General features: G+C 34.3%; 3 protein-coding genes across 8 annotated transcripts; 2 read left to right on the top strand and 1 right to left on the bottom strand.

Annotated features, from left to right (window-relative positions):
• Positions 1 to 5,968: 5,968 nt before the first annotated feature.
• LOC107610124 (uncharacterized) lies at positions 5,969 to 9,802 on the top strand. Its single transcript, XM_016312204.3, has one exon. The coding sequence runs from the start codon at positions 6,129 to 6,131 to the stop codon at positions 9,558 to 9,560; it is 3,432 nt and encodes a 1,143-aa protein (XP_016167690.1). The 5' UTR covers positions 5,969 to 6,128; the 3' UTR covers positions 9,561 to 9,802.
• Positions 9,803 to 12,035: 2,233 nt separating this feature from the next.
• LOC107609993 (putative 1-acylglycerol-3-phosphate O-acyltransferase) lies at positions 12,036 to 15,502 on the bottom strand. Its single transcript, XM_016312060.3, has 10 exons — positions 15,249 to 15,502; positions 15,009 to 15,167; positions 14,433 to 14,669; positions 14,074 to 14,120; positions 13,817 to 13,935; positions 13,551 to 13,711; positions 13,196 to 13,305; positions 13,003 to 13,102; positions 12,467 to 12,590; positions 12,036 to 12,386 (listed from the first exon to the last, which is right to left on the bottom strand). Exons 2-10 carry the CDS (start codon positions 15,146 to 15,148, stop codon positions 12,261 to 12,263), a joined length of 1,164 nt encoding a protein of 387 aa, XP_016167546.1. The 5' UTR covers positions 15,149 to 15,167; positions 15,249 to 15,502; the 3' UTR covers positions 12,036 to 12,260.
• A 46-nt stretch (positions 15,503 to 15,548) lies between these two features.
• On the top strand, positions 15,549 to 21,803 carry EMB2757 (Transducin/WD40 repeat-like superfamily protein). 6 transcript variants are annotated; one of them, XM_088493556.1, is made up of 15 exons: positions 15,734 to 16,152; positions 18,102 to 18,182; positions 18,342 to 18,472; positions 18,540 to 18,602; positions 18,681 to 18,752; positions 18,838 to 18,894; positions 19,055 to 19,203; positions 19,608 to 19,666; positions 19,751 to 19,841; positions 20,181 to 20,247; positions 20,520 to 20,602; positions 20,686 to 20,777; positions 21,086 to 21,192; positions 21,394 to 21,457; positions 21,567 to 21,803. In XM_088493556.1, exons 3-15 carry the CDS (start codon positions 18,363 to 18,365, stop codon positions 21,663 to 21,665), a joined length of 1,113 nt encoding a protein of 370 aa, XP_088349682.1. In that variant the 5' UTR covers positions 15,734 to 16,152; positions 18,102 to 18,182; positions 18,342 to 18,362; the 3' UTR covers positions 21,666 to 21,803. The 6 variants fall into 6 exon arrangements, with proteins under 6 accessions (XP_088349683.1, XP_088349682.1, XP_088349681.1 ...); XM_088493555.1 differs by having other exon boundaries at positions 19,581 to 19,666; XM_088493553.1 differs by having other exon boundaries at positions 15,745 to 16,152; positions 18,107 to 18,182; positions 19,581 to 19,666.
• Positions 21,804 to 22,465: the final 662 nt, after the last annotated feature.

The following is a 22,465-nucleotide window of genomic DNA, read 5'->3' as shown; positions in this document are numbered from 1 at the left end:
TTGTTGGGTTGAGGTTGAATTGAGAGAACCCGTGAAGGGTGGTAAACTCCGATGGGAGACTTGTTGATATATCACGGTAAGTGAGGCCACCAAAAGTATGTAGGAGGAAAAATTCCCAACTCGTGGAGTTGGTGGATTTAGGGATGAGGTTTGTCCTGAACTCCCGGTTTTGTTAGGTGACGGCGCCAAATTTTTCCTTTTCATTGAGACCACCTTTGAAACGTCTTCATCTCGCATGTATTCAAGAGATCTGATGAATTTCTTGCATTGACTTCACATCCTTGGAAGTTAAATACCTTCCGAAGTCTCCTTCCAACAAGCCAGCAATCAAGCATAAGGACATGACTGTTGGGGTTTACATGTTTACTTCTAGGAGTGCTTTATTAAAGCAGTCCAGATAATCTCGTATGCTATCCCCTACCCTTTGCTCCATCCCCAGCAAAGAAATTGGGTGCTTAGCCTGAGTTCTCCTAGTACTAAAATGAGCTAAGAATTTAACTTTAATGTTGACAAAGGAGGAAATTGATCCGAAAGGTAGTGTATTAAACCACGCCATAGCTGGTCCTGACAAGGTCACCAGAAAGACTTTACATCGGATCGCGTCACCGACTCCTTCTAAATTCATTCTTGCCTCAAAGCATCAATGTGCTCTTGAGGATCTGTCTTTCCATCATACTTCAAGTCGGTAGGCTTGTCAAAATATTTTGGCAACTGTACCTGAAGGACATGAGAAGCAAATGGGGTTTGCCCCATTATCACGTGTTCTCAGATTTTTCTATGCCTTTTAGGACTTAGACTTCTCTGCGAAATCTGCCGCCTTTTAGACTGGACAGATTGTGACTTTTTCCTTGCCCACCTATCTGCTTCCCGAGAATCGCCACATCGTCGGAGTGACCTCCTTTAATTTCTTCCCTTTGATGTTGTGGTGAACACGAGTCCCACCGATTAAGATCCTGCCCTTGTTCAGAGATTCCGGGGTTACGCTCATCATGTTTCTTGGCTGGGTGACTCCGGGAGCATGATTGCCTAGATAACGAGCGTTCAGCCAACCGCCGTTCTAGTTTCAAATGGTGGCATTCCAATTTTTGTACCCAATGTCGTATTTCCTGCATAGGGTAATGTTAATCATTCCCTAATCTAGTGAAATGGCAAGCTTCCGTGTTACGGGCTTCTGGATTAGATTCCCCTTGGTTCACATACCTAGGGGGAACTTCCTCGTAGCTGGAAGTGACATCGATTTCACGCCCGTCTTTCCGATGTTGATCCTTCAAAGAAGTTTCTAAGTTGACCGTGGAGTGAATTCTGTGTTCAGCCATGATTCTTGGTAAAATAGGATCTCCACAAACGGCGCCAAATATTCGTATATGGAGCGAGTTCACGAATTGAGGGTTAGAGGTCGGAGATCCTATCTTCGGCATGTGCAGAATTAAGCCGAAAGAACAACCTATAAGACACTTCAATACTAAAATTAACTAAATGTTTGAGTAGTATGAGTAATTCGAAATTTACTTATTAAATGTCTTTTCCTTTTATTCCTACCTTTTGGAATTGCTGCTACATAAAATTTATTTTTTTTATGTCGTAATCTTAATGTTGCAATATGGTAATTTTTCATCTTAATATCATTTTCATTTGTGTTAGAATCGGATGCCATTATGTAACATTAAATTTTCGTTTAATGACTATTTTTTCATGTGATTATTTGTCTGGAACGCCAGATATATTTTGTATTTTCATTACAATAATTGTTTTGCACCGTTTTTCATCTTGAATGATAACATTATTATTGATAAACACAATATTATTTAGTTTTTAATGTACAATTTTTTTAATACTAAACTTTAAAAAGTATACCATTATTTCCAATCGAAAATAATAACATGAGTACGATATATTTGAATTGCTTTTGGGAACCAATTTTTTTCTAATGCAATTTAGCCCATTTTTCTCCATCTCCTTCCATTTTCTCTTGTTAACTAAAAAGGAAAAAAACTAATTATTACTCATTAATTTCTGACTAGCTTTGCCAGTGGCAACTCACATACTACGATTAATTAATGATAAAAGGTTAAAAACCAATTCATTGACCTGGGACTTGGGAGTAACGTGATTTGCGAACACCATTTGTTTTGTTTAAAGTAGAGCGGCTCAAAAATTAGAAGTGGCTGCTACACTGCTACTGCCTACCTAGTAGTTTTCTTACATTTGTTATACAAATTTAAGTGGATAATTTTTTAATATAGGAATATTTTTAGAGTAGGTCTAAAATGAGCACAATAATTATATATTTATTGAATATGTCATATTTATATAAATTATTAGATTTTATTAGATAAAAATTAAAAATTAATATAAAAAAAGAGTATTGATGGACTATAAATAAATACAGAATTTTTTAACATATAAATAAATATTTTAAATAATAATATTTTAATACATAATATTTTAAATAACAATGAAATCTTTTATTTTAAATAATTAAATATAAAATATATAAATATAAAAAATATAAATATTCTTTATTTATTAAGATTAGTTATTATGTAATAATTTTTTATAAAATATTAAAAAATTATATTAAAATAATATTTTAAACTGTAACATAAAAATATAAAATAACTAAAATTTTATTTTATATACTTGACAAATAATTAGATTATTATATTCAAAATTTATTAATTAACTATTTTTGTTAAAAATATTATTATATAATATAATTTTTTATCAAAATATTTTAAAAATATAATTTATTTAAAATATAATACATGAAAATATTAATTTTTTTATTTTTAAAAATTTTTTTAAAAAAATAGAATAAATAATATAATTCTAAATACATGCCTATCACATTATATATTTACTTATATTAGTAAGACCTAAACTAATCAATATTACACAATTAAAAATATTAAAATTGTATATAAAGTTAGGCTATTGCAGAAATATAATCACATAAATACACTGTTTTTTTTTATACTTTTTCCAAAATAATATATATATATATACTATCTGAATTAAAATGCAGATAAGTTGTTATATGTAATTACACCTATATATATAGACTTGTCTAAAAAAATTGAAAAAAATAAATTATATTATTTATTTAATTTTTTTAAAAAAATTTGAAAAAACAAAAAAGTTAATATTTCTATGTATTATATATAATTTTTTAAATAAATTTTAATTTTACAAATATTTTGATAAAAATTTATATTATATAATAATATATTTAACAAAATAATTAGTTAATAAATTTTAAATATAATAATTTAATTATTTGTCAATTAATATAAAATAAATTTTAATTATTTTATATTTTTATATTGTAGTTTAAAATATTATTTTAATATAATTTTTTAATATTATAAATATTTTCTTGCATAATAATTAATTCTGAATAAAAAATACTTATATTTTTTGTATTTATCTATTTTATATTTTTTAGAATAAAAAATTTCTACCTTTATATAATGAAATAAGTGATAATCTTCTTAATATATATATATATATATATATATGCTATCTATTAATTTTTTATATATTAAATAATTATAATAATATAATAACATTAAAATCAGATAACATATTAAATTTATTACATTAAAATTAAAAAATTATATATTTTACTCTTGGTTTTAGCAAAATATATTTTTAATAAATTATATATGATAAAAAATATTTTGTAAAAGATATTTGTACACCAATTTTTCATATATATATATATATATATATAAAAGTTTGGTCGAGTTAGAGAATAAAAATTTAACTAAAAAAATAAAAAGATATTTAGAAATAATAAAAAATAAAAAAATTATCTTATTATAAATATTATATATATGAAACTATAAATGTTAAATCTAAAAAATAATTTAAAATTATCATCTACTTAATATTACCACAAAATAAATATGAATAAGAAAAACTAGAAGGAAGAACTAAGAGGTGACATATATATTAGAGAGTTTAAAGAATAAAAGAATATATATCAGTTCTATATCAGTCACTATTACATACACACATATTATACATATATGTAGTTGATACATATTATTTATTTAGTTTTTCTAAAAAATATTAAAAATATACTTCCATGTATTATATTAAATAAATATATTTTGACAAATATTTGATAAAAAATTATATTATATAATAATATTTTTAATAAAAATAATTAGTTAATAAGCATTGAATATAATAGTCTAATTATTTATCAAATAATATAAAATAAAATTTACTTATTTTATATTTTTATGTTATAGTTTAAAATATCATTTTACTATAATTCTTTTATATTATAAAATATTTTTTGCATAATAATTAATTTTAATGAATAAAAAATATTTATATTTTTTGTATTTATATATTTATATTTTTAATTATGTAAGTTTGATTAGTTTAGGTCTTACTAATATAAATAAATATATAATGTGATAAGCATGTATTTAGAATTATATTATTTATTCCATTTTTTTTAAATTGAAAAAAAGTTAATATTTTCATGTATTATATATAATATTTTAAATAAATTATATTTTTAAAATATTTTGATAAAAAATTATATTATATAATAATATCTTTAACAAAAATAGTTAGTTAATAAATTTTGAATATAATAATTTAATAATTTGTCAAGTAATACAAAATAAAATTTTAATTATTTTATATTTTTATGTTATATTTTAAAATATTATTTTAATATAATTTTTTAATATTATAAAAATTTCTTACATAATAATTAATTTTAATAAAAAGATACTCATATTTTTTGTATTTATATATTTTATATTTAATTATTTAAGAATAAAAAATTCTATTACCATTTAAAGAATTATGTATTAAAGTATTATTATTTAAAATATTTATTTATGTACTAAGATATTCTGTATTCATTAGAGTTCATCAATACTCTTCTTTTATTTTAGTCTTTAATTTTTATTTAATAAATTTTAATAGCCTATATAAATATGGCACATCCAATAAACACATAATTATTATGCTGATTTTAGACATACCATTTTATTCTATACCTGTCCAAACCCCCCATTTTTTATTCTGATATTACATAATAATATACATTAAATAGAACGATGTTAAATAGAAATTTGAGAATCGATAATACGCCTTTTATAGAATGCCAATATACTCTTATAAATTGTGTTTATAAATAAAAAATATCTTGTGATTTATAATTTGCCTTTTGCGAATTGTAATTTTTAAATTAAAAAATATTCTTTTTTATAATATACCCTCCACAAATTATTTGTGTCACAAATATTCTCAGAAATTTGTTAAATATTAAATTACATCAACACTAAAACAATATATAAAAAAAATTAGTCACCCAACTCTCTCTCTCTCTCTCTCTCTCTCTCTCTCTCTATTAATTTTTTTTTGGTCCTTTATTATCTCGTATGAGGATTTTCACTTTTTTCAGTCAAAAGTCATGACAGCACCAATGACCATAAACTTAATAACAGCAGAGTACAGAGAAACAGCCACCAAACAATAAATATGGATGGTGGGCCTAACACCAAAAAATACAAATAGATATTAAGATATGAGGAATGCTACACATCAATTTCTATAATTTGTAGCCATTAAATAGTTATTAAAATTATTTTAATAGTGTAAAATTTGTATAAAATTTCATCTAATAACTCACTTTTTTTTGTTGGTTACATGCTGACTAAAATTTAATAAAATTATTGACTTTCTAAACTTTTTTCTTAAGATATATTCACAAGAAATATAATTATATAATAATACCACGGCTCTAAAAGCATAAAGAAACCTTTCTTCGTTCCTTACGGTTACGGATATATAAGATGGTCTTTTCACCCAACATCACATTTTCATAGTAGAAAAAAGGCCAACAAAAGCCTTCTGAGAACCGTTTCGGGAATAGAGCGAGCGAGCAAGCAAAGCAAATTTAACCGAAGCAACGTGAAAAAGAGAAAAGAGCGCACACACTGATATTGTGGTTTGTGGGGAACAGGGAACAAAAATGCAATTAGCAACGCTCCCAAAGTAATAATAAAAGAAATAAAAAATACAAGAGACGCCAGTCTCAGACCTTAGCACTGTATTTTGCTACTGAGTTGCCAGCTCCCACATTGTTCTTCCTTCCAATGGCACTAACAACGGCTACATTCCTCATCTTCACGGCTGTGGCGTACTTCACCACAATAACCATCACCTTAACGTGCGCCCAACAAACTAGGAGCACCGTAACCATCGCCGAGATCGAGGCCTTAACGGCGTTTAAGATGAACCTCCGGGATCCAATGGGCTCCCTTGACGGCTGGGACCCTTCAACGCCGTCAGCGCCGTGCGACTGGCGTGGCGTCCTCTGTTACAATCACCGAGTCTTCGACCTACGCTTACCACGTCTCGAACTCGGTGGCCAACTCACTAACTCGCTCTCCAAACTCACTCAGCTCAGGAGGCTCAGCCTCCACTCCAACAACCTCAACGGTCCTATCCCTCACTCCCTCTCCGACTGTCTCCTCCTCCGCGCAGTCTACCTCCACAACAACTCCCTCTCCGGCCACCTCCCTCCGCCGCTCCTCAACCTCACCAACCTCCAGGTACTTAACCTCGCCCACAACCTCCTCTCCGGAACGCTCATCGGCGACATAACGGACTCGCTCCGGTACCTCGACTTGTCATCCAACACATTCTCCGGCGACATTCCGGCGAACTTCTCCTCCAAATCTCAGCTCCAGCTAATCAACTTGTCCTACAATGGCTTCTCCGGCGGGATTCCGGTCACCATCGGAGCTCTAAAGAAGCTGGAGTATCTCTGGCTTGACTCCAACAACTTGCATGGGACCTTACCTTCAGCTCTCGCAAACTGCACCAACCTCGTCCACGTCAGCGCCGAGAAGAATGCCATCGGAGGGTTAATCCCTTCAACAATGGGGACGATGCCGAAGCTTCAGGTTCTGTCCCTTTCAACGAATAACCTTTCAGGTTCGGTCCCCACTTCGTTGTTGTGCGGTTCTTCGTCCCTTCGAATCGTTAAGCTTGGCTTTAATTTTCTCACGGGAGTTTCCGAGCCGCAAAGTACAAAGAACTGCGTCATCAACAGCGTCTTGGAAGTTTTTGACATTCAACAGAATCACGTTGTTCACGCTGAGTTTCCTTCTTGGTTAACTAGTGCCACGTCACTGAAAGTTCTAGATCTCTCTGGAAACTCGTTTTCCGGCACTCTACCTTCGGATATCGGAAACCTCTTCATGCTGGAGGAACTAAGAGTGGCGAATAATTCTTTACACGGAGAAGTTCCGAGCGGCATTGTGAATTGTAGGTTTTTAAGGGTTCTTGATCTTCAGGGGAACCGATTCTCTGGCTCTATTCCTTCCTTTCTTGCCGAACTTGGTAACTTGAAGATGCTATCACTCGCTGGAAACGTGTTCACCGGTTTTATTCCCGCCAGTTATGGGACACTCTCTGCGCTTGAGACTTTGAATTTAAGCAATAATAATCTGACTGGCACTGTGCCCCCTGAGATAATGCATTTAGGGAATGTGAGTGCTCTGAATCTCAGCAACAACAGATTCTCCAGCCAAGTTTTACCTGATATCATTGGGGACTTGAAAGCTTTGGAGATTCTTAATTTAAGTCGATGTGGATTCTATGGAAAGGTTCCTGCTACGCTAGGAAGCTTGATGAAGCTAACTGTGTTGGATTTGAGCAAGCAGAACCTTTCAGGTGAATTGCCAATTGAACTTTTTGGTCTGCCAAGTTTGCAAGTTGTTGCGTTTCAAGAGAATCAATTGAGTGGTTCTGTTCCCGAGGGTTTCAGCAGCATTGTTAGTCTTCAGTATCTTAATCTCACTCATAATGCATTCTTTGGGGAAATTCCACCAACCTATGGATTCCTGGATTCCTTGAGTGTTCTATCTTTGTCTCACAACAGCATTTCAGGTTCAATACCTCCTGAGATTGGTGATTGTTCTCAACTTCAAGTGTTGGAGCTGCATTTAAATCGTTTGGATGGTAACATTCCTGATGATATCTCGCTCCTTTCACATTTGAAGGAGCTTAATTTGGGACACAATAGATTGAAGGGTGATATACCAAATGAAATATCACAATGTTCTGCTCTGATTTCACTCTTGTTGGATGATAATCAATTCACAGGTCATATACCAGAATCCCTGGCCAAATTATCAAACTTGTCCTCATTGGATCTCTCCTCGAATCAATTGAATGGAGAAATTCCAGTTAGCCTCTCTCAAATTAATGGTTTGAAGAATCTAAATCTGTCCAACAATGAACTTGAGGGTGAGATTCCACAAATGCTTGGTTCAAGATTCAATGACCCTTCCGTGTTTGCAATGAACCAAAACTTATGCGGCAAGCCTCTGCATAGAGAATGCGCAAACGTAAGAAGGAGAAAGAGGAGAAGACTAATAATCTTCATAGGCGTGGCTGTGGCTGGACTAATCATTTTGGCACTGTGTTGTTGCGGCTATGTTTACAGCCTCTGGAGATGGAGAAACAAGCTCCGGCAAGGGGTAACCGGAGAGAAGAAAAGAAGCCCCACAAGCACAAGCACGGGAGGAGAAAGAGGCAGAGGAAGCGGTGAAAATGGAGGACCAAAGCTAGTAATGTTCAACAACAAAATCACATATGCGGAGACATTGGAAGCAACAAGAAACTTTGATGAGGAGAATGTGCTGAGCAGAGGGAGACACGGTCTTGTCTTCAAAGCCTCCTACCAAGACGGCATGGTTCTCTCCATTCGCCGCCTCACTGACGGATCCATCAACGAGGCCACGTTTCGCAAAGAAGCAGAGTCACTAGGAAAAGTAAAGCACCGAAATCTAACTGTTCTTCGTGGATACTACGCAGGAGCACCAGATGTGAGGCTCCTTGTGTATGATTACATGCCAAACGGGAACTTAGGAACATTGCTTCAAGAAGCTTCGCAACAAGACGGACATGTGCTGAATTGGCCAATGCGGCACCTCATTGCACTGGGCATTGCTCGAGGGCTAAGTTTCTTGCACTCGGTGCCAATTGTTCATGGTGATGTGAAGCCTCAAAATGTTCTCTTTGATGCAGATTTCGAGGCCCATTTGTCCGAATTCGGGTTAGAGAGATTAACCATAGCAGGAGCAGCAGCAGCAGAAGCTTCATCGTCTTCAACCCCAGTTGGTAGCTTAGGTTATGTGTCACCGGAAGCAGCATTAACGGGGCAAGCAACGAAGGAAGCAGATGTATACAGCTTTGGGATCGTGTTGTTGGAGATTCTGACTGGGAAGAAACCAGTGATGTTTACGCAAGATGAGGACATAGTGAAGTGGGTGAAGAAGCAGTTACAAAGGGGTCAGATTTCGGAGTTGTTGGAACCTGGTTTGCTTGAGATTGATCCTGAATCTTCCGAGTGGGAAGAGTTCTTGTTGGGTATAAAGGTGGCTCTATTGTGCACATCACCTGACCCTCTTGATCGCCCTTCCATGCCTGACATTGTTTTCATGCTAGAAGGTTGTCGCGTCGGACCCGAAATACCTTCCTCCGCCGATCCTACAACGCTGCCTTCCCCTGCATGATTCTTTTTTAATTATCCAATCAAATCTAATCATTATTCTCGTTAATTGTTGTTGTAGAAATTTGCTTTGTAGTTTCTAATCATTCTTTTTTCTTTGTTGTTCGGTTATTATGATTACGATTGTTGTTCATTTTTATCCGCATGTTGACTTATGGTCAAAGCGGGAGAGAGCCTTATCCCGCCAAAAGGAGAAGCTTTTTTGTATCAAAATATTATTTAAACATTAAAATCAGTTTCTAAAAATAGTTAGCAAATATATTTATATTTAAATATATGTATGATTTAATTTATTTTTAATATGTATTTATATTTTAATATATATTTTATATTAATGATTAATTTTAGTATATATATAATATAATGGATTTTGTATTGTTGTCATGGATTGGAGAAAGCTATGTTGACACGTGTCAATCTGGGAAGCTATTGGAAAGTAACCGTTAATCTAACATGGAGCTTGGCATAATATGGAACAGAAACAGACAAATACTCATCAAAACTGGCGAATGGGACCTCTCAGTTTGTCCAAATCAGATTTTGTTTTTCACTTATTAATTTATTAGTATGATTTTGATTTATTATGGAAAAAAATATATACAGAAAAACCTTGTCCAGTGCAGTAAGTCAGTAACCGTTAATTCCTTTTTTTTTTTATATTTTGTGAAAATTCTGGTTCTAAGAAGTAATTTTCTTATTTTCTAGGAAGCAGCGAGCCAGGGAAAACCTTATTAAATAGTTTAAAAAATGCTATTGAATATTGATAAAGGAACACAGGTATGTGTATATCAAAATTATTTATTAAAATTAATTATCAGTATAAAATATATAATAAAATATAAATATATTGATGATTGATTTTAACAACTAATTTTAATATACAAATAGTAATTTTATAAAATTTTATATTTGGATTCTGAACCTTTTTTAATTATAAATTATATTTATTGAAATACCAGTATATTTGATACATCATACATCTAAAATTCTTCCTGTACTAAAATACTTATATAGAGATAGAGTATTTTTCGCTATTTTCTCTGCGAACCGGTACCACCAACACTTTATATGTGTAATTTTGCCATTTGATATTTGATATTTCACCAACGATCACAAGAATATCATTCAATTCATGTGTTGGAAAAAAAAAAAGAAAAATAGAATAAAAGGGACGACGTCCACGTGAGAAAAAAATTGTAACGTATAAAAAAATTTATACAAAGAGGGAAAAAAATATTCTCTTAAAAATGAAAAAATGTGTGGAAGAATAAAGAGGATTATGTGATTTTGACAGGGGTAGGGCTAGGTTGCACGTGGACTCTAGTGCATAATAGCAGTCATATAATTTTGTGAAGAAATTTTATGTTAGCACGAAAGATATATGCATGTCCACTGTCACAGGCAAAGTCACGGGACCAATAAAATGAAGAATCCAATTCAAGTCACTGACAGATTCGGGTTGTAAACGACAACAGCAACATGTTGTAATTAAAATTAAAATGAATGAATAGTGGGTGGTGCAGGTGCATGCAGGGTGCATGGCATGGCAATGGCCCTGGCCAACAAAAACTAACAGAACTGCGTTAATGTGCTATTGTGAATTCCTCCTTCCTCCTTTTGTTTTCAGGCAGGAAACACCAAACGTCTGATAAAATAATGGCCCACAACTTCAAACCCGGAATTTATTAGCTCATGACATTTTGCAGACTCTACGTATTTAGTTAAGTGTATTGAAAGATTGATAGATTTGTAACCAAAGAAAAGAAGAGTAATATTGATGGGTCGTTGTCACTCTTAACTTCAATTAATGACATCTTACGTAAGATATGATGGCAAAGACTAAACTGAAAACTGGAAAGTGTAGGGAACCAAGCACATTTCATTGTTTTTTTTCCCTCCTCTTACAAGCTTATGTTTGATCTTCAAAAATAATTGCAACAGTGCTCCTCTCTTGAACTCATTTCCTTAGTTAGGAGAAACTCCTTAAATAGGAACTAATGTATTGGATCGCGGAAGCATTATGCTAGTTTAGAATACTTAGGTAGCGTTTGGTGGAGATACAGAGACCGAAAGACTAAGACTGAGAGACAGAGACTAAGAGACAGGGATTGAAATAAATCTCAGTATTCTATTTGGTGCAAAATGGGAGACAGGAATTAAAACAATATTGATACTCTAATTTAATTTACACAAAGGGTAAAATTAGAATTAATTAATTGAAATGAAAGTATTTTAGATATAAAATGTTATTAAAGTTTCAGTCTCCATCTCTAAAAATTTCAGTCTTCTGTGTCCCTACTTTTTGGAGGTACTGAAATACTGAAATTTTAGAGACAAAGACAGAAATTTTAGTACCAGTCTCTGAATTAACAAACACGATACTGAGTCTCAGTCTCTCAGTCTCTGTCTCAGTACCTCAAAACAAACGCTACCTAAAAGTTGATAACCCAATTTATGGATGTTGCAACTCTTGGAATTATTTTGGTTCAATCAATATAATATATGCTTTAAATTGTAAAAGAATGGATCTCTCAACACCTCTGTTCACGTGGTTGAATTGTTTAAATAATAATCATCTGTAAAGAATAACAAAGTTTATCCTAATTTTGCTTTGACAGAACAAATTTACCACATCCACCACATGCATTGGTCCTGTGAAACAACGAAATAAATAATATAGACACGATTGGCACAAAATTGTACTCTATGCAGAGGTTAGCCCTTCAGGAAGAGATTCATTGTCTGTATTAGGTCTAAGAAATTTTCGACAAGCATAAAGCACAGCAGAATGGAAACCACTTGGGTTGTCAATGAACACAAAGTGCCCTCCCTGTAACAAGTAACTATTTTTGTTAATGCCCAACAGTATCATTGAAAAATAGCTTTCAGAAAAATTGGAGAATGTTATACCTGGGGGACCCTAATGATTTCACATGGAACCTTCATATCCTTGCGAGCTTCTTGGGCCCCTTCATAATTCATCCAGTCGTCAAAACCATATATGAATGTGGTGGGTACTTTCCACTCTGAGGCACTGTAACACCAAAGAACTCCAGTTAAAGCATTACCCTTAAGCCTAGTGCACACTAAAACAGGACTTCGCATTTGAACCTAAGATAAATACTCAACAAGACCTTCGTTTAAGGCCATAATCATACACATTATTCTTAGAAAGTTTGGAAATTTACCAACAAATTATCTTGATAATGTCATTATCCCATTTACTCTTTCTTTTCTTCTTTTATGTTTTGTTTTCCCCCTTAGTGTTGTCACAGTGCAAATGTGTTTTTCTTGATGAAACGTATTAGATATATACAATTCATTAGATGCAATTACACACAACCCCCACAGGTAAGCCAGCAGCTTTATCATTTCTAAATAGTAAATATATAGCTAGCTAAAGATGAATAATAAATTATAAACAGGGAGGAGAATGATCATAAAACCTGTGAAAGAGGGGGATCCTAGGAAATGCACCAAATTTAAAAATGTACTTTAAGCACAGCTCCCCACTAGCTTTGGCCGCTGATACATGGTACATATAATCTATAATAGAGAGGAAAATGGAAATTAGAGTTTAGTCTTTATGTGAATTACTTCTAAACCAGATCCACATATCAATGTGTTATCTTGCCATACCTGTGAGCAATCTTGATTCCTCTTCAGTCAGTATTTCCCCTTGTGCACGCGTACCAAACCTCATATCTGTATATCGGCGGACCATATTAGGACCCCAAGGACCTAAACCTCTGCCACAAGAACAGGAATAATATTCTTAAAAGAAGAAGCAACTAAATAAAATAAAAAATGATTAACATATGAAACAAAAACAAGTATTTAAATCAAGGTGTTCCATATCCATACTGCATAATCCCCGAATGTATATGAAGAGAACATAAACTCCTTACAATTAGAGAGCTCCGAGATTTAATAAAGCATGGCAAAGCAACCTAAACTTCCTAAAAGAAAATGTTATGGAACAAAGTGGTTTCACCTGACAATTTTTAGAGGCGTAAAATTAGATTCCCATAGATGGTTCATAACTGCTCCTTTCCACGTTGCTCGAAACTTCATAATGAACTCAGCCTTTGGATCTGATTCTGATGTAAATCCAGCGGGTCCCACCAGAATCAATTGCTTTACATGCTCAGGGTGCTATATAAAAATTTTTGAAACAGACATTAGCAAAGTTAAATAAAGAAGTAAAAAAAAAAAGAGACATGACTGTAGCATTTAAATAAAATGTGGGAAGGGATTCACCTTGAGTGCATATTTGGCAGCAACATAACCACCAAAAGAATGTCCAAGCAGTATAAAATTGCTCAGATTTTTGGCTTTCCTCCATTCTTCAAAAGAATCTATGAACCATGTCTCAGTTTCTGTAGTATCAGCAACAAATCATAAGTTGGTGTTCCATTAACTTTTAAGATAAGTAACTAAGTAAAACCTTTCAATTCCAAATTAACCACAAAATTGCATTTTATCTAGTGACAATATACACATAATACTTAACTAACCTTCAGTGCTCCTACATGTAAAATCAGGTCTGCTTGATCCACCCCAGCTACAATAAACAGATGCAAGACAGCGAGTAAGGGAAAAGTTGTAAACCTCACTTTGACTCTTCCTCTAACCTCAAAATGTATAAAATAAAAATAAGAACAGGTAATAATAGATAATGAAAATAACACCATCACCGTTTCATGTCGTTTTTGCTTAACAAATAGGGTGCAATGTAAAATGCTAAATTAACTGAATTAAGCAGTCTATATTCAATTAGAAATCTATTTTTACATCACAATGGAGCATGAGACCAGGCAAAGCAAGCAATAACTCAGAAATGTAGTTTTAGACCATAAAAGAAAGTCAAACTCACCCAAGTTGATCAACAGCAATGACTCTAAAATGATTTGCAAGAGCATCGAAATTGCGAAAAAAGAAACCCTGGGAAGCTGCATATCCATGGACCATTACAAGCGTAGGGGAGTCATCTTTACTATCAAACGTAATAGTGTTAAGAAACCGTGGCTCGTCGCTTGATGAACGGAACCATCTAACTTTAGAGCCAGGAGGACCAGAGCCAATATTAACATGTTCTTGAACATAGGGAGTCCTGCCAATCAAAATAAAAATGTAACTTTAATGTGTGAATCAGACAGAAAATTTCATACCAGATATATGCTAAGTCAAACAAAAGTCCAAAGGAGCATAAATTTAACGATAGCATCTTCATCTAATGAAAAACAGTTCAGCAATGATTGTCATTTCACCTGAAAATTGATCATGATTTTCAATAAAGTTTGATGGTGCATATTGATATGGTCGTAACTCATAAATCATAAGTCATAACAAATATTATAGTATGCAACCAAATTACTTGATTGAAATTTAGGGTTCGGAATTAGGAGCGTAAAAATAATGAAAGAGGGGAAATATGGATAAAAATACTAACTTGACGAGAGAAAGGAGTCGCTTCTCGGCAGCGATGATGTGTTCCGTTGAAGTCGGAATCCAACGGAGAAGAGAAGGCCACAACCGTCTTGTTTTGGGAGGATACACTGCGACGTCGTTCTTGCTATTCTCTCCGGCCATTTTTGCAGACCAACAGAGCCTAATTGTGTGTTTTAACGAATTAAGAAGTAAGAATCTCCTCAGTCTCTGTTCGAAGCAAGGTAAGGTCGATGATTGATACCTTCGGTTTCAAAATTGATTAAATAATGTCAAAGAGTGCAAAGCAATTAGCGGTTGATTACGCTCCACGCAATGAGGAAAATATATTGAATAGTCTGTCTACAAATTATTTAGCAACTTAGCACTTAGCAGCAACTGGAACGAGCCTTGTATGAATCTTCCCTTTTGAAGGGAAGGCAACAGAAGACTTTTGGGGAGCGTCAAAACATGCTTATTGCTTAACAACTGCTGCTGCTTACGCGCGCAGTGACGCACATTCATGCAGTTCTATTCCCTGCCGGTCAATATCGGCTATTATTCTCATTTCTCAAAAGTTCAAGATTCTGGAAACTGGTTCGAACCGAGAAACGGTGTCTGTAGCGGTTCGGGTAATAGGAAAAACCGCCATCACAAAAAATCGGATTTAAACCGGACAGGAACCAGTCGGTCGAACCGAACCGGTACCTGACCAGTTTTTGAAGAAAAGCTTTGGCACCGTTTTACGCCAATCAGGGGAAAAAAAAACAAAAAAGCCCTAACTCCCAGTCCCCAGTTCCCAGTTCCCTGGCCTCTCTCTCAACTCTAGAAGACCTCCATCTCTGAAGGCAGCAGAGGAAGTTGCAACTTCCATCTTGTCGCCGTTCTTCAACCTGTCCAGCCACCGATGCCGTCCGTGTCGCTCCAACTCGTCGCAACGCCTCTATTCCGCCTATTTTGACGAGCTTCCCCTCTGTTTCGCCGTGCTTCCGCCGCCGTTACGCCGTGCTCCCGCCGCCGTGCAGCCTCTGTTCCGCCGTGCTCCAACCCTCGTCTTCTAGCCTCTGTTCAGCCTCCGTTCCGCCGCTGTTTAGCCATCTCCGTTGAGTTATAAAGCTCCAGCTCCCTCTCCCTCCTCTGTTGATGTTCAGAACGTGTGAAAGTCTCAGGTAAGCTCCAGCTCCCTCTCGCTCCTCTGTTGATTTTCAGTTATTGTTAGTTGGTTGTTGCTTTAATTTGGTTGCTATTCCAGTTCTTGTTTTGTTGTTGGTTTGCTGGATTAACTTGTTTTGATTATAACTTGTTTTGATTATTAACTTGTTTTGTTATATTCTTGATCTTATTAAGTTGTTAATTTGATAAATTGTTGTTGTGGTGCTGTTCTTGACATTTTGATACCTTGTTAATTTGATAAATTATTTTTTATCTTAATCTTATTATTGTCGATTTGATCTTAGTTTATGTTGTTATCTTAATTCATTGTTCTTGACATTGGATTTCTTTATATTGTTTTGATCTTAGTATTAGTTTAGATGATATTTTAGAGTTTATATTAGAATATACTTATGTTTTAAAAAATTAAACTAACGAAATGACTATGAAAAATGAGTTCTGTTTGACAAAAATATCAAATTGTTACTTTTAAAGTTAACTCTGTTAAAAATCCGCTAAAATTTCCAAATTACACTTTTTTATCATCTCCAACCTTTTAACTCCTCCACTCTTGTGATTCCTTCAGCCTCTTCCACCACCATGAAAGATGAATTCTCAATCCATGCTTTTTTCTTCCTCCTTCAAGCTATGCCTCTCCCAACCAAAGATTTTTAGAGCTTCCCTCGGTCCCTCCCAACTCTGATCATGACCACTATGACGATTGAACCCATTTTCAAAAATTACTCTCAACAACCCATAAACCCAAAATCATCATGGAAATCCTCGTCCTATGAATTTCTCTTACCAGAACTAGAGACTATACGCTATAAAAGTTCAAACCCACCCTCCTCTAAATCAATGCACATCTTCAATATCCACAAATTTCACAACCTCAATCACTGCAATCAAAACATTGGGCTCCCAAGTTCAATAAATCCTATGTTTAGCTTATTAGTGATTAATCAACATGCAAGAACTTTTTCACTCTTAATCTAGTCTTCTCATTTTTCAGTAAAAACCAAAGAAATAACACAAGTTGAAAACAATTGAAAAATACAAACTTTCAGCCACCCCATTACCAAAATCAATGGAATAATCTGAACAAGCTGGAACCCTAAGAATCAAGGTTGTCCGCGCGTTCCCCATTTCCAGTGCCGACGTCTCTGACTGGTCGCTGAATGGTGTCTCTGACGGTTCGTGTGCGAAAACTTTGAAGTGTTGTCCGAGATTCTCCCCGGCGGCAGCCGCTCTCCCTTCCCACAGGAGCCAACCTTGTTGTCAAGCCATACCACGTCGAACATCTCGCTCGCCTTGTCCATAGTTTGATGTAGTTCCTCCTCTACTCCAAAAGCTTCGACGAGTCTGCAATCCCGAAGACTACGTGGTAGAGTTGTGTTTGGTCAGCGGTGGTTTGCCAAGATTTGCAACAAGTGAGGGTGGATGTGGGTGTGGGTGAGAGTGGAGAAGGGAGGCTCGTGATAGTTAGAGAAAAGAAAGTGGGATTCTAAACTATGCAATTTGAATATTGAATATGGTTCAACCAAAAAAATAAAAGGAGAAAAGGAGTAATGGCGGTGGAAGAGATTGAAGGAATGAGATGAGTGGAGTAATTAAAAGGTTGAAGATGATTAAAAAAATGGGTAATTTGGAAATTGTAGAGGATTTTTAACATAATTAGCTTTAAATTTAACAATCAAGTATTTTTGTCGAACAGAAAACTTATCTTTCATGGTCATTTTGTTAGTTTAATTTTTTCGTGGTTAATTTTGCCACGGCATAAATCTTTGATGGTTAGAAATACTTATATTTTTTATATTTTATTTATTATTTTATTATAAAATAATTATTTCGATTGAATTATAGTTGAATCAGTAAATTAATAATTAGAATGGTTTAATGATTAATTCGGTTTTCAGAACCTTGCAAAAGTTTCTCGATACTGTTTTTGATTTTTTTTTTTTTTTAGGTTAGATGGATTGTACAGCCTCCCATCCCAGGGATTACATCACAAACTCGAACGCTGTATTTGGTCTTTCTCTATAAACAGGTAAGCACACTAAAATGGGTTGTGTTTATGCTTTTCTTGCTGTTGGGTCAGACTTTGGGCCCAATGTATCTCAGACCCAATCCCAAGTAAAAATTAGTTAATTCCAACACTACTTTTTCCCATGACCATCTCTTTTCTTTTTGTTATATCTTGTCACAGCAAAAACATCCCAGTGGCAGAATGAGCAAGAAGGCGACAGCAGCACCTGATCCGGTGGCGGTGCTACGGGGCCACCGTGCTTCCGTGACGGACATTTGTTTTCATCCCTCTGATCGCATTCTCTTCTCTGGGTAGCTATTTATTCATCCACTCCTTAGTTAACTTGAGTGGCTTCAGCTGAAGATGTTGTTGTTGCAGTTCTGTTGACGGTGAAGTTCGCATTTGGGATACCCTTCAGCATCGAACTCTCTCTTCTTCTTGGTATTCTATCAATCTTTACAAATCATTACTATGTACATCTCTGATTCTGATTCTGGGTTATTTTTGTATGTATTGCAGGATACACAGTGCTGCCCACGGGATTGTTGCTGTCACCACTAGTGCTTCCCTTGGAACCAATAAACTCGTTAGGTGCTCTTCCTCATTGAAACTCTTTCTGTTGCTTCATAGGAATTCATTTCATTCATTCATATGATTTTGTATGCTATGCATGTAGCCAGGGTAGGGATGGAACTGTTAAAGTTTGGGACTTTGCTCATGCTGCTTTGTCTAGGTACTCAACTCACTCACCTTTATTTTCAAATATTCCTCTTTTCTCTTTTCCCTTTTTTTTTTAAATTCATAGAGCTATAGCTTTTTCTGAAATTGTAATATAAGGCTACACAGATGTTCCTGAATAATCACTTCGTGTTACTATTTTTTGGAATTTTCAGGAGTCCACTGCTTACCATCAATACCAACACTTATCACTTTTGCAAGCTTTCCACTGTCAAGTATCCTAAATGTTTCCCTACAAAAGAACTAGGGCGACCTTCTCATATAGAAATTCTTGACGATAGAAGTTCTTCTCAAAGCTCTGAAGGTATGCAAGCATTTGTCTATAATGAATCTTTGATAAATTTGGTGATGCTTTTGCCATTCTGGAACCTATTGTTGGAATTTCTACTATCCTTTTACAATACCAGAACTCTAGAACATTAACACATAGTAAGCTGTGACTTCATTTCTGCTCTAATAAATCAAATTCAAATTCGATTAGATTTGGATTTATTTATTTACTTTCATTTTGAACAATTTCCTGTGTCCTTTAACTTATTCAAAAAGACTTTGGAGATGCTTCCTTGATGAACCAAATTCCTTGTCTTTAGATTCAGTCTCTTTCATTTCCTTTTGTGTTCTCCTAAATGTTTTTCCCTACATTACTTAAATAAACTTTATATTTTATATGTAACATACTAGCATTGAAGAAACCTCATTACGTCACAGAAAATATGTATGCTGACGGGCTACAGTATGTGGCTTTAGCAGGGGAGAACCCTTCTGAGGTTTGTATGTCTTCCTCATATATGTATTACCTTCATTTCCCAAAGTACGTACTTTGATGCTCATTGGTTTTTTACTCTTTGAAGGTCGAAATTTGGGATCTCAAATCAGCTGAAAGATTTGTACGACTCCCTTCAAGCAACCCTAGTAGCTCTTCAGTTTGCAACAAAGATAGAGGTTAGTTTTTGGCCTATATGATTTTTGTGGTTCATCTTTCTGCCATCAATTTTGTAAACACTTATTTCTCAGGCTAGATTGTGCTGTAATATAATTATGATTTTCAATATATGATTCAAGTAAGATGCCGATTAAACTTTGGCATTTTACTAGAGGAAAGTAGACAAGTGCTAAAGCTTTCATCATTGTTTACGTTTTCTCCTGCTAATGTGCTATTGCATCCTTTATTTCCATCATTTTTTGCATATAATTGGTAGTTAAGCCCTTACAGTATTTCTTATGCTTTGCTCTCTCTTTTTTATTCTCATTTTGGATATTAAAACAAACTTTTCTTCTCAGGGATGTGCATGGCACTTCAATTGTTTTTACCATCTGAATCACAGGGATCTCTAAATGTCTTGGCCGGGTATACTCTTGATGCTCTTTCTTCTCTCCCTCTCTGGTTGCATGTGTGTGGTTCTTTCACTAAGTTGTTGGGACTATGTTGAACTCAACGATTAAATTTATGTATTGTTCAAAGCTATGATTTTAAATTGTTATGATCATTGAACCAATGTTGTTTTGCTTTAGAACTATGGAAATTTAAACATTGGATTTCAATTTTTAATTTGCCAAAAATCCAAGTTAACTCCTTTGAAATTGACGACCATCTCATACTTGTATTCCGAATGTTCCTAGTTATGAGGATGGTTCCATGCTTTGGTGGGATGTACGAAATCCTGGAGTTCCAGTAACCGCTGTAAAGCTCCATTCTGAACCAGGTACTTAATTCAGTGTCCTTGTACTCTTCTCTCCTTTGAATTTTGTTTAACAAAGTTTAGTTAATAACTGGTCAATTTTGCAGTTTTGAGCATCTGTATTGATGGGTCATGCAGTGGGGGCATCTCAGGAGCTGCAGATGACAAGATTGTAATGTATAGCTTGGACCACTCTTCGGTAAATTCATTCATTTTCTTATATTTTCTTCTTCTGCTAAAACACATGTTCTACAATCAATTATTCTAAGTAAACTACTTGTAAGTATTAAGTAGCAACACAATGAAATATGGATTTGCTGTTAATGTGATGGTATGTATGATCAGTACAAATATCAGAGTAACTATAATTCGGTCAAGCGGAAATGTGATATTAGAAATGAGATGATGAGATGACACTTCACATGATTGTATTCTATGGTTATTTTCTATGACACTTTCAGTTAGTCTTTCTTTTTCTTATTTATTTGTGTATCATTTTGATTTAAGGGTATATGTGTAATCAAGAAAGAAATCAATTTGGAGCGACCTGGCATATCAGGCACTTCAATTCGTCCTGATGAAAAAATTGCTGCAACTGCCGGTTGGGACCACAGGTTTTGAATTCATTTACTCTTTTCTTTTACTTGATCTATAATTTTACTTGTCTTGATATCATTTAAACTCCTCCACGCTCCGAAAATTATTCCATTTTATACAAGCTAAGGATGATTTGTAATAATTTGTTTGCCACATTACTATTCCATATTTTTTATAAAACAATGCTGTTTAATATGTCTTTGACCACTTATTGGCAGAGTAAGGATATATAATTACCGCAAAGGAAATGCTTTAGCAATACTAAAGTATCACCATGCAACGGTATGTCATTGTTGTTTGTTACATTATATATCTGATGCAGATTAGACTATATTTTATTTATTTATTTAACATGCATTTTTTTTATTTGCATGAAATGTCAATGGTGCAGTGCAATGCTGTAACTTACTCATATGATTGTAAGCTTATGGCCTCTGCCTCCGAAGACACAACGGTGGGGCTTTGGGAATTATATCCTCCTCGAACATGAAATAATTTTTATGAATCTATTCGATGCCTGTAATTATATCATGTGAATGAATGAGTGATGCTATCTTAGTAATTTCATTACTATTCTCCACTTATTTATGTTGATAACGTGGACAATAAAAATCAATTATTAATTTAATCCCTATGTATTTATGTATATTTATATATGTTGTTTTACATATTCTCAATATGTATTTTATATTTACATATATTAGGGTGAACATCGAGTCTGGTTCTTGTCCATTCTAAATTAGGACAAGGCGATTTCTGTTAAAACAAGACATCCATGTTGGCCTTTGTCCGTCTCTAAAGTGAGTCATTTTGGTCCCTCCATTGTATCCCTTGACTAAAATTGATGGAAAGATCCTATGTGATAGTTATTGACGTTGATGTGGACATTTATTCAGAGTGAAGTGTCATGTTGGATTAGGAAGAACGGACAGGGTTGATTTGTCCCTCTGCCTCCAAAAATGTTGTCATTTTAGTAACAGCAGAATAAAAACTTAATTTGGATGATTCTTTGCACCCCTAATCTCTTTACTCATTCGTATGTGAAACAACAAAAGGCAAATCCTAGGGCACCATGATTGGGAGTGGAGAACGTTGTTCATCCTCGAACTTGTGAATTGGAGGCAATAATTTGACTTGCAGCATGAACTCTAGTGAGAGTATTGGGGCTCGGAGAAAGAAGAGATGGGTCCTCCCAAAGTGCTATTGCGGATTTCATGCTATTCTATTTATGTTTGGGACTGAAAATAATCTAGATAGGTTATTCTTTCGTTGCCCTTCAAGATATATATA

This window comes from Arachis ipaensis, chromosome B7 (genome assembly GCF_059453495.1).
Source record: "Arachis ipaensis isolate K30076 ecotype BB chromosome B7, ASM5945349v1, whole genome shotgun sequence".
Classification (NCBI taxonomy): Eukaryota; Viridiplantae; Streptophyta; class Magnoliopsida; order Fabales; family Fabaceae; genus Arachis; species Arachis ipaensis.
The sequence above is the reverse complement of the archived record's forward strand: the minus strand, read 5'-3'. Positions and strand labels throughout refer to the sequence as shown.